Genomic DNA, 12,718 nt, shown 5'->3' on the forward strand with positions numbered 1-12,718 from the left:
ATTAATTTTAGTGTAGTATTTAATGTATTTATTAAAACAAATATAGGTCTTAGTAGTAGATCTCTAGATTGGCTGTGACATCTAAACTACATTGTAGGTTCAAGAAACATTACAAAGAAAAGAAAGTGAGCAAGTACTGCAAAGAAGAAAACATCTACGTCAACGAATAAAAGTAATCTTTATTCACAAATATAAACAATTCTAAGAGTCTTTAAATCTACTGGTTCTATAGTTTGTTTCAGTGCTAGAATTGGAGACAGTACGTTTGGACCAAAAGAAGATAGAAAGGAAGTCCATACTGTCATGTGAAACACACGTCCAAGTGCAGTATGCCAGAATCCCATCTATACCGCTCAAGAATTATTCTCATTATATATACACACACACACACATACATGGAAAGAAAGAGGGTCACAAAGTACAAAAAGTATTAACTTTCACATAAAAAATCGTCATGGATGTAAGCTTTGTATAACCTAGAAGATTAGTATTTCATGTAGATTATCTGTAATAAGTTTTGAAAAAGCAAATATCTTAATATATTTAAATAAAGATGTATTCTTTCCTAGTTATGGAAATGTGGCTTATAAGCATACAATATGTTTTTACCTCCTCTTATCAATGTTGGAATTTCTAAAAATATGTTGTTTGGTTGTTTATTCCCTTATCTAAGTGTAGTCCTAGTAGTAAGGCATCAGGAACAAGTAAATATGGATAGATAAAAACTGTACCTGAACTACGAACAGTGCTAATTATAAATGTTACATATTTATTTTCCTTTTTGTTATTAAACACTTGGTACGCTATATGATATCAAATAATGAACGGTGCGCGATTTCATGACATTATCCACACACCTAAATTAACGTCCTGTGAATTAAAAAAGACATGAAATCCCCATAAATGTTTATTTCAGTACTCTAGATCAGATTAGTGCGCCTTAATCCCAGCGGAGTGATTTCTAAAGATGCTTCCATTCCCTGTTATAAAATGTAATTAGGTCCCCACATTTATTTTCATGTAATTGTAGTAATGATTCGAGCATCCTTTTAGCTTGTCCCTAACACCACCTATAACTGTCGATCTGCGGGAGCATATACCACTGTTCAGTCCATAGACCAAAACTATTAAATATTTACTATTATGATTGTAAACTTCCCTTCCCCTCAAAAGGCTTAGTCATACAAAATGCCCTGGAAGAAGTTAAAATATTCTCAGGTACAAAAACCTCATTAATACCATTACGAGTCGAGTGCCTTAACAACCTGGTCATGCTGGGCCAGTTTGTTTTGAATTAAGAGCAAAACTATACTTGAGCTATATCCAATAGCTGTTCCTAATTTGGCAGTGATAGACTAAATATTCATCACCACCCATTGCCAACTCTTGGGCTACTTATTTACCAATGAATACTAGGATTGACCGTTATTTACAGTTCACCACTACGATTTAAAGGGCGAGCATGTTCGGTGTGACGGGAGGGATTTGAACTTGCGATTCTCAGATTGCCAGTCGAGTGTTCTAACCGCCTGAACATGTTAGGCCTTTAAACATATACCTTTCAACTTTTCATCAAGACCAACGTATTTTTAGTTTCTTTGTTTGTTGTTAAAATCCCAGCTACACAATAGACGATCAGTGTAATGTACGTGTTTGTGGATTTTTTCATCAAAAAGCTACAATGGGATATCTGCTGTGACATCCGCAAAGAATCAAACCTCAGAGTTTTGTGTTGTTAGTCTAAACTTTCAACTAACACATCGAAGGGCAGTAATATTTGCGAGGCTTCACTAAGATGTTTGTTAGCCAGTTTTTCTAGATTCTTTGATTTCAGTTGTAATGCATTTAAATGTATAAAAATAATGTAGTACCTCATTTCAATTTCTTATTGGCCGGAGTAACCTAGTGGTTAAAACGTCCTTACTGTAGGTTCGAGTACTTATAGTTCGTGTCTCATTCCGCTATTGGGAGCCATGACTGTGTTATAAGAGTGACAATAATAAACTAAGAAACACAAGAAGGGGCTGTTGGCTCGTTGTCTTCCTGTATGAGTTCAAATAATCCCTGTGTAGCTCCCAAGTGTAGACGTGTAATCCAAGACAAGGATACTTCGTGTTATATGTATGTTTGTGGTGTTTACGTAGGCCGAATTCCGACCCTTTAAGCAGATATCTAAACCTGTCGTTAAATCCTTTTATTGGCTATCTTCTTTCGTCAATGTTAGAATTAGAAGATCTCAAGTGGACTGAAGTTTATCACGCCAGTTTTTGTAGAAAACTTTTTAAACTAATAATTAAAAGATGGCGCTGTATTTTATAATATATATTAATTGCGTGGTGAAGTGCGGTCGTATTGAAGTTTCTGACTAAAGACTGGCAGGAGTTGTTTAAGTGTTGAAAAATAACTTCCACTGTCAAAACGTTTTCAATCAACATCACATTTGTTGACAAAATCGTTTTGCACAACTTTTTGGTAGCAAAAAATTAAAATATTCTTTAATTTAAGAATTCGTCAGATGAGTGGAATGATGACAGAAAAAGATTCTTTGAAACACTTTTTCTATCTGCGGTTTATTTACAAGACACCGTTTGAACAACGAAACCTGACGGAACTATAAGTCTTAAGGTTTCTGATAAAAAGTCACTTACAGTTCAAGTGTTTTATTTTTTATATTTCTCCCGATTTATCAATGGCGTGTCAAATCTAAGTACCTTTTGTCTCCTACAAGTCACTGCCTTTCATATATTACCGCAATTCGTCAGGTTAGGTGGACAATGAAAATTGTCTGAAATCTATGTGATATTTAAATCGTGTAAATAAAAACTATCGTATTTCATTTTAAATACTGGATTTTATCAAAAGAAAAACAAACTTCGTGAGAACGTTTTCTTTTTACTTCCGTTACCCATTTATACAAAACGCTATTAATGACGTAGTTTATTGAGTATGTTTTTTAGAGTTCATCTGATAAACGTATATTCGCACGTGCGATCCGCTTCCCATATTACCCTGCTGCTTCCGGTGTTTAATTAAGGTCTTCCTTCTGTGTTTTCTGGTTTCATGTTAACAAGTCATTAGACGACTTAAACATTTTTTTTCATGAAACGAGTAGAGATCGAGGAAAAGCAAACTTGTGAGTCAAACCGCGTGGTTAAAGGGGGACGTATTTTAGTCGCAGAAGCTGTGGTGAAAAGTCTCTTTCAACCGACTTCTGTTTTGATTCTACTGGCTAGTGAAAGTCCTATGCGAAGCTGATAGCTAAAGGTGGTTGGCTTATCTGACCTAACAGAAACTCGTTTCCTTGCTGTGGAAAACAAAAAAGCTAGTGTTGTATATCCATACGTGTCTTCTTTATCTGACCATAAGCTGATTTATCGTCTTATTTTAATGATGTCGTTCATCAGTTTTAAATAGACTTTGGTCAGTTTACTGATGTATAATGGTCAGTCAGAGATCCCAAAATTCGGGTACTGCTGTTTCGAATACCCTAACTGCTAATAATTCACCGCCGCTTATCCTTAATTATATATCGGAAGTAACCTTCACTTTTATAATGCACTAACAGTTAAAAGAGTGGAATCGAAGCTTGGACCTTACGATACACAGCCCGATACGCTAGCCGAAAGACCTCGTTAGATCCGTTGATATGGTATATATATATAATTTTTTTTTTCATCTCAGTAATCTTGTCTTCCCGTAACAAATACTTCAAAACGTTAAGTTATTTTCTAAATATGTTTTTCACGTTAAAACGTACCATTGAACTGAAAACAGCTTATTTGATTCGCCTTCTTTTAATACTTGTAAAAAGTGGGTTTGCCTGAATTTAAGCACAACGCTACACAATGGGCTATCTGTGTTCCACCCATGGCAAATGCGAGAGAAAAAAACAACAGCATTTTATCGTTGTCTCCAATTTTAGTCTCTCCCGCCTAAACGCTGTACCCCCTTCCCACAGACACCCGTACGCCTTTTACCCCACCGTTTAGATAACATTGAATTAGGTGATACCTACGAAACAGACTAAAGGATAGGTAAAATGAGTATTTAATGAATATTCTTGTCGAAGTTTTAAGTGAAAGATGGGGTCTTGGTAAGTACTTATGTTAGAAACCCCATAACTTGTTTGGTTTAAATGGGTCAAAATATTTTAGATTTAGTACTATTGTTCTTTTGTTCGTAATTTCAGTGTGATTTCGAACGTCTAGGAGCTCAATGAGTATTGCACAGTTTCTCGATCAGTTCAATGACTGTTAGACAGTTTATCAAGCAGCTCAATGCCTATTGGACAATTTTTCAAGCAGCTCAACAACTATTTGACAGTTTCTCAAGCGACATCGTTCTGTTCGTAACTTGCTGCCAATAAAAACGCTATGTACGACGATACATATGCTGTAGTTTTAAGTTCACCGATGTTGTAATAAAAGTTCACAAAAATAAGACACAGCCTACATTTTGTTATTAATAAAAATGGGAGATTACAGAGCGAAATACATATCACCATGCAGTACCGCTCTGGCTATTTACCCTGCTTTTAGTACGTACACCGAAAATATTATCGTTGACACCCAGAACGCAAGAATTTTGTAATATGTTAATTAAATTAGAATAATTAATTACACAGTGTAAGAAAAATAATATGTCTGGTTTGCTAACGGTCAGTTTAAGTAATTCATCCCACTTTGTACTGTTAAACCAAGCGTTATGCAAAATTATACTACTTCATACCATAAAACTAAGTGTGGTAGACACTACAGTAATGGTTTGGTGGTATGAGGAAAGACTTTTCGAGAAAATGCGTTTGTAGGCCTAGCATGAACTGGTAGTTCGGGTGCTGTACTCGCAACCTCAAGGCCACGTGTTCGAACCAGGAAACTAAAAGTAGTCGCCCTTTAAGCGGGACGGGGCATTATAATGTTGGTAAAGAGTGGCCCAAGAGTTGGCGGTGGGCGGTATGACTAATTTCCTTTCTCCTAAATTATAATCAGCTAGCGCGATGGCCCTCGAGTGATTTTGCGCGAGATTCTACAACAACAAACTCTGATGTAATGAAAACGACTTTCTGAACCGGAAACTATTGAATATTATAGTTAATGTCTTATATTTATAGCAACTAGGCCTGCATAGCACAACAGATGAAATATGATAGCATATGCATTAGAGACTGTAATATATGTGTTGTCATACGTTAGTTATGTTGATATTCCTGTAGTGGTAAAAACCGTAAAGTAGCTATAAATTGTACTCCTTTTTTTTTTTTACAGTTTGTTACTATTTCGAATCTCAACTCCTTCCCTCCCACTTCCCCTCATCCTCGTTGCTTTACCACTAAAACCACTAATCCTCCCTCCATTTCAGAACCACACTCTCTCGCGTTCTGCGTGCCACGCGCTTCAACGGACTGTCGTCATCTACGGACATCTGTGCAAGAAATCAAGACGCGTGTATGATGGTACGAACTGAAAGCAAACAGTTCTGTGTCGGCCAGGAATTGGAACAAACCAGTCTATGAAACATTTACCACTGGTAACGGTGTCTTACTGACCAACCTGTTATTTTACTACCAGGTGGCAGGAAATCGAATGTTTACTATTCGCTTGTTAGAATCTAACAATTACCACCACGCCAGGAGATTACGTTGAATATTAGTTACCTGGTGAAGGAAGACAAACAGTATATATTTCATGCAAGAGTCGGATAAGTCAATTTATAAAGAATGGTTTACTGAAGGTGATCTGGTTTCCGTGAGATCTTCAAGATGAGGATATTTAAGAAACTTCTAGCAAGTACAGAAGGTAAGCAACGATAACCTACGGAAACCTATTGTTGTGTGTTTATTTACTTTCGTAACGTATGGATTTGTGAAAAAGTACTGAAATGAATATCCGATTAGTATTCTGCCATTTCTGTCATTTTAACGGATATTTAATTTGAACAGATTTTAATATACCTATCCGGCATTCTGTGTCTCAGAACGGCTGGTGTCCTCTTTCTTAACCTGGAGATGACCTAGGAAGGTCGAAACGTTGTTCTCTCCTCGTCAATAAAAGTGTTAATACCCATACCAGCCGTTCTGAGATACGTTTTTATTTCAAGTGGGTTTCTCGTAATCAAAATTTACTTCACAGCTATTCTGCAATCTAAAATAGTTGAAACGTAACAGTTAAAGTGTAATCTAAGGCCTCTTATAGGTACTAGAAAGTAATAAATAAACTTATAAGGTCAATAACTAATAAATTTAGTAATGTAGAATAGTGTTACCAGTTGTTAGTTTTATTTGTAGAATATATTATAAAAAAAATATTGTGCTCATTTACCAGTAGAATAAGTTCGTTTGGTTGTGAGTTTGTTGTGTTTTTTCAAATCCTATTTCCCAATGTCAAGCAAAATAATTTTATTAAACTTAACTGGAGTAATTTCAATATGGTGTGTGAACATTACGGTTGATCTAATTGAGGTTATTTAAATCAGTGTTATAGTAAATTATTATACGTCAGCAAGGCTATACGTTCAGATTAAGTGAGTATTTATATTAAGGTTTTTAAAGAAAAGTCTTTCAGTTTTATTGTACTCACTCACATATTTGTCAATCGGATGTAGGAAACAAAACTACTCAGTAATCATAAGAATCTTTGTAAAACTACACATATTAGTGTACGACATTAAACTCATTGTGCATCAAAATTATTGAATAATTCCAGATATGGTCACATTAAACTTACTGTGTATAAAAAATGTTGGACAAGTCCAGTTATGGTCACATTAAACTTACTGTGTAGTAAAAATATGTTTAATGTACACTAATAGAAGTGTAGTTTTATAAAGATTATTAAGCGTACAATGGACAGGGTCAATGTTCGGCTGGAATTATTACATGAGTCTGTTAGATTATTGTTGATGTTTTCATACTCAGAGTTACCATGTCACTATATAATATTACTTGATTACGTCAGTGTATAATATTACTTGATTAAGTCACTGTATGATCCCATTTTATTTTAGTACTTCATTTAGTATTCCATCATTTATTACATCAATTTAAACTACTGTATATTACTCTGTGACCTAATCTATGTAATCATGTTTGATAACATCATATATATGTATAAAACAGTTACTGCAGCATGATTCCAAGACAGACGTTCCTAATGCTTCGAAAGGTGTTCTAGGTCTATACATCGTGTACCTAAGTTTAAATCGTGCTGTTGTCGTACACCAGGGTTATGTAGCTCGCATGCGTGTTCTATAAGATATCCGATAGCTTGTGCCATGACGAAACAAACACTTAAGCCTTTCATAGCTGTCGTTTCTGGACTACAGATATTTAAGTAAGGTGCAAATTATAGCGCTAATCGTGACGTTACAACTATTCCAATTAAACTGGTTATGATCGTATTAAAATGTTAAGTAACTTATTAGATATGACGTAATTTTTCAACGATGTGAAATTACAGCAACGATCTGAACATTTCATTTAGTTCTGACTCAGCCTATGGATCTCCGGTATGTGGCCTGTACCACGTAATTCTGTAGACAGCATACATACACAGCCACGTTAACATTTTAAAATATCTTTTCCTCAGTCTTTCTACGCAGGTACCCTTTTCTGCGCACATCACGAAGCTTTTCCAAGTTACATTCAAAACTTACGTCATTAACAGTCTGGTCTAGATATTACACGGGATTTTATGTCGTGGTGTACGTAATAGCATTGAAATCTTAACCCTTTTTTACTGTGTAACAAGTCAATTTATTTTACGTAGAGCAATACATAGATCTACTGACGAGTCTTCCATAGTAAAGTGGAAGAAAAACTGGTATAAGAACGACTCTGAAAATGAGTATCAGTGCTTAAAAAGAACTTATCCACTAAAATAACACAAATTAGAACAGAACAAACTTATAACCATGTATAATGTTATACCTTAAAGACTGCTGTGATCTGGTGGCTAGCGTGAACGGACCGTGTATCCGATAGGATCTGCCGTAGTTTTATATTTAGCGTAGGTTCACAATTTTCGACTCGTTTCTTCTAAAAGGTGAATCCCATTTTGAGTGCGCTAAAACAGTAACACTAAAGCCCTACTAGCCCAAGAGTTGGGGGTAGATACTATTGACAAAATACACATACAGTCTTTTTATAATTTTTTCCACAAAATTAAAAAAAACAAACAAGAAATAAAAATATGTTCAAAACAAATAAGTTAAAATTTCTTACAACGTTTACTAAAAACCTGGCGAGTCAAGCGGTAAGTCTATGGAGGGACTTAGAACGTTAAAATCTGGGGCTCGATTTCCCGCATGGCCTGGTATGGCCTAGCGCGTAAGGCGTGCGACTCGTAATCCGAGGGTCGCGGGTTCGTGCCCGCGTCGCGCTAAACATGCTCGCCCTCCCAGCCGTGGGGGTGTATAATGTGACGGTCAATCCCACTATTCGTTGGTAAAGAGTAGCCCAAGAGTTGGCGGTGGGTGGTGATGACTAGCTGCCTTCCCTCTAGTCTTACACTGCTAAATTAGGGACGGCTAGCACAGATAGCCCTCGAGTAGCTTTGTGCGAAATTCAAAAACAAACAAACGATTTCCCGCAGTGGAGACAAGCAAACAAACATTATCAAATTATGCTGGATTTCGTGAAAATATTGATTACGGAAAGACCAAATACGTCATAATTATGTTTAAACGCCACCTAGTGGCTAGCCTACAGTGAACTCAAACATATACAGCTACGTACGAAAGTTTCGCTTCTTTTTGTGTTTTTTTTTTATAAATCATCGAAGGAAGGTTTATTTCATACATTGATTTTTAAAAGAACTAATTTCGTTTTAATTATATCTTTCAGGTCTTTACACTCGGCAGCAAACAGAAATCGCGGAAGGTGATGAAGTCACAGCTGTTCCTATCATCTTAAGTTGCACATATATGTATTTATCATGAAATTATTTAACTAGTTTGTTTTTGAATTTCGCGCAAAACTACACGAGGACTATCTGCGCTAGCTGTCCCTAATTTAGCAGTGTAAGATCAGAGGGAATCCTCGTCACACCAAACATGCTCGACCTTTCAGCTGTGGGGGCGTTATAATGTCACGGTCAGTTCCACTATTCGTTGGTAAAAGAGTAACCTAAGAGTTGGCGGTGGGTGGTGATAACTAGCTGCCTTCCCGCTAGTCCCACACTGCTAAATTAGGGACGGCTAGCGCAAGTAGCCCTCGTGTAGCTTTGCGCGAAATTCAAAACAAACCAAGTGAAACATTAGACTTACCTCGTCTTTGTGCTATCGATATGACTTTAAACGAGATAGGATGGTACTAATCTAGTAAACTTATTTAAATTAAATTATGCTTATGTCAACCTATGTTTATATCAAATCTCTAGCTACGCACCTGTTAAATTAATCTATTTTTTTATTTCATCGCGAAAAAAAACGAAGTATTCGAACACGTCCGCGCAAGAAAACAGTTCTTTATTGAGAGGTTTATTTCTTTATGTGACTTTTGGTAAATCAACATAAACTATATAAGCTGTATCTCAGAACGGCTGGTATGGATATCAACACTTTTACTAGTAAAACAGAGAACAACGTTCCGACCTTCTTAGGTCATTTTCTGGTTAATAAAGTGTCAGTTTGCAACTGACACTTGCCACGGCACGTCTTAGGGACTGGAGTATAAACGGGTAGGAGATTATAGGGGATGTTGCAGCTGTATGTTAGGTTATTAATTAGTTTAAGTTTAAAGGTGTTTCTTTATATTGGTTTAATCTTGGTTTTAGTTGTTGCATTGGAATGGCTTCTTTGATTTTGGGTGTTGTCTATGGTTGTGTTTATTTAATTTGCAGTGTTCGAAAACGTGTGAAGGTTTTTCTTTTTTGTACTTTGAATCTAGTTTCCACTTTTTTGCTTGTCTCCAATATAGAAGTCGTAACAGTTGTTACATTGTATTTTATAAATTATGTTGGTGTTGTGTTTGTCAGGGTAGTTTTTACATAGTATGGACTTTAGTTTTGTACCTGGTTTTTGAATAAATTTGGTGTTTACTGGAATGTTGTGTTTTATTGTAAGTTGTTTTTCCATATATAGATTATTTTTTCGCTGATGTCGGGAACGTATGGTATGTAGTAATATAAAGTTGTGTAGTTTGTTGTATCTTGGGATTTATTGTTGTTTGTTTGTTGTTGGTTTAGGTGTGCGCGTATAACTGTTTCACGGTTTTTTGAGGAAATTTGTTGATGTTAATGAAGTGTTGTTTTATTTTGTTCATTTCATCGTTAATTTTATCGGATGGGCTTAGTTTTGTGGCTGTGTTTATTTGGTTTCTTTACATGTTGAGTTTTTGTTTTGTTTCATGTCCTGAGTCCCAGGGAATGTATAATCCAGTATGGGTGATATTTCTATAGATTTCTGTTTTGAATTGTGTATCGGTTCTGGTGATCTAGAGGCTGAAAAATGATATTGGGTTAATTTTTGTTGTTTTTTTTCACAGGTGAACTTAATGTTGGGGTGTATAGAGTTAAGGTGGTTGAAAAACTAAGTGTCTGTTTTGTTTATACAGCGAAATAAAGTAAACATTCAAACGGTGTTTTAAAATTCAAGTTCACATCTGTAGTTAATTAATCACTCACTAGGAATCTTGTTTATTTTGATTTTCAGTTACGATGTCAGAGAATGAGAATAAGGTTTTTTTGGTTTTTTTCTGTACACGAACTGACGTATAGCTATCCTTCTTTTTGTCAAATAGACTTATTAATCAGTGATGTCGAGAAACCCACTTGTTGAGAAATTGAAGTGAGTAAGATGGTTGAATTAAAGAAAACCCAAGTAACAATCTTCAACTTCCCTTAAGCTGAATGTGGGTGCAATGCAATTATTAAGTGCTGAATTACCGAGTGGTGCATTTTAATGAGAGAAAACACTGCATTAAAGTATGTTTTTTGTTAATGTGTTACAGCAGCATACATGATGCTACACGATATACTTTAGCATTCCTGAAGGCTAAGAACGATAAAAACCGGTATTGATACCCGTACTGGGAACAGCACAGATAGGCTATTGGGTAGCTTTGTACCAAACTCCGGAGTTCGATTTCTGTGGTGGGCATAGCAACAGATAGACCATTGTGTAACTTTGTACTAAAGTCTGGGGTTCGATACCTGTGTTTTGCACAGCACACATAGCCTACTGTGTAGCTTTGTTTGTAGGTAGTTATTAAACACTCCTCTGTTTGATCGTCACAAACAGTAAAATCAGATGATTTCTGTTTCGATTTGATACTTGGAAATGATTTGTTTACATTTTTCATAGAACCTGACAGTTTAATAATGGTGCATTGTTCTGCAATTCTATACCATGGGTTATTGGTGATATATGTGTGTGTGTGTCTTACGTGTTATCAACATATTATGTATCATTGTTTATGCAATGAAAGCGTTTCTTCAGGAATATGTCGCCAGCTACCAATCTTTCAAGTTTAAACCAATATCACTACTATTCTATATGTATATAGATATTATTTATAATTCCAAATATTTCGAAAACTACTAATATTATTTAGCAATTAGCTGGTGGATAAGGTTTTAAATTCTGTAAATGAAATATTGTGTAGGCACTGCTACTGTTTTAGCGAAACTTCAGTGGCTCTACTTGATATTTTTAGCTTTATTCTAAACTATATAGTTAAAGCGAGTAGCTCCGATATTCAGTAAAATGGAAATGAATTACCATTTCTTGTATATACACAGATACAGTTATGACAGTAAGTGTATCGTAACTGTAATTTGTCTAATTATGATAACTCTGGAAGTTTTGGTGAGTTGGGGGTCATCCGTCAATCTTTCAAAGACACAGTTTGAAGCATAGTATATAATAGTATAACAGGTTTTTCTATTAGCTGGGGCTTTCTTTAGATGAGAGAAAAACACAAGAAATAGAGAAATGTTGATTTTTTTTTCTCATCCTTGTTGATTTTGCAGTTGTTTGAAACGTACACCGTTTATATACTGTCGCTCTTTATATATACTGTTACCGCTTCACACAGATTATGGATCCTGTCCAGCAGCACTGATTATTATATTATATTACATTACATTATATCGGTGGCACAGAAAGTCGGAATTCTGTATTCCAAGTCTCCCAGGTTGCATGTAATTGTTGTAATACTGTTGCACAGACTATTGGGATTCTGTACTCCACGTCTTACAGGTTACATGTAATTGTTGTAATACTGTTGCAAAAAACTATCGGGATTCTATATTCAAAGTCTTCCAGGTCACATATAATTATTTTAATACTGGTGCACAAACTGTCGGGATTCTGTACTCCAAGTCATTCAGGATATATCTAATTGTTGTAATACTGTTCCAGAGACTGCTGGGATTCTGTACTCTAATCTTCCAGGTTACACGTAATTGTTGTAATACTGTTGCACAAACTGTTTAGATTATGTACTCCAAGTCTTCCAGGTTACATGTAATTCTTTTGATACTGTTGCACAAACTGTTAGGATTCTATATTCCAAGTCTTCCAAGTTGCGTGTAATTGATGTAATACTTATGCACAAACTATCGGGATTCTATGCTCCATATCTTTCTGGTTACGTGTAATTGTTGTAATACTGTTCCTCATACTCTTGAGATTCTGTATTTCAAGTCTTCCAAGTTACTTGTAATTGTTCTAATAGGTTTGTTGTACAAACTGTCGGGATTCTATATTTCAAATCTTCCAA

General features: G+C 35.5%; 1 protein-coding gene across 3 annotated transcripts in view; it reads left to right on the forward strand.

The window, feature by feature from the left end:
• The first annotated feature begins 5,203 nt into the window (after positions 1-5,203).
• Positions 5,204-12,718, forward strand: part of LOC143247192 (glutamate receptor-interacting protein 1-like) — a 70,153-nt gene continuing 62,638 nt past the window's right edge. The window contains exon 1 of one of the 3 annotated variants that reach the window (XM_076494852.1): positions 5,204-5,795. In XM_076494852.1, coding sequence (XP_076350967.1) covers positions 5,759-5,795 — 37 coding nt within the window. In that variant the 5' untranslated portion in view covers positions 5,204-5,758. The remainder of the gene's footprint in view (positions 5,796-12,718) is intronic. The other 2 variants (XM_076494853.1, XM_076494851.1) reach the window with 2 other exon arrangements.

Source organism: Tachypleus tridentatus, chromosome 3 (assembly GCF_004210375.1).
Source record: "Tachypleus tridentatus isolate NWPU-2018 chromosome 3, ASM421037v1, whole genome shotgun sequence".
NCBI classification, from domain to species: domain Eukaryota; kingdom Metazoa; phylum Arthropoda; class Merostomata; order Xiphosura; family Limulidae; genus Tachypleus; species Tachypleus tridentatus.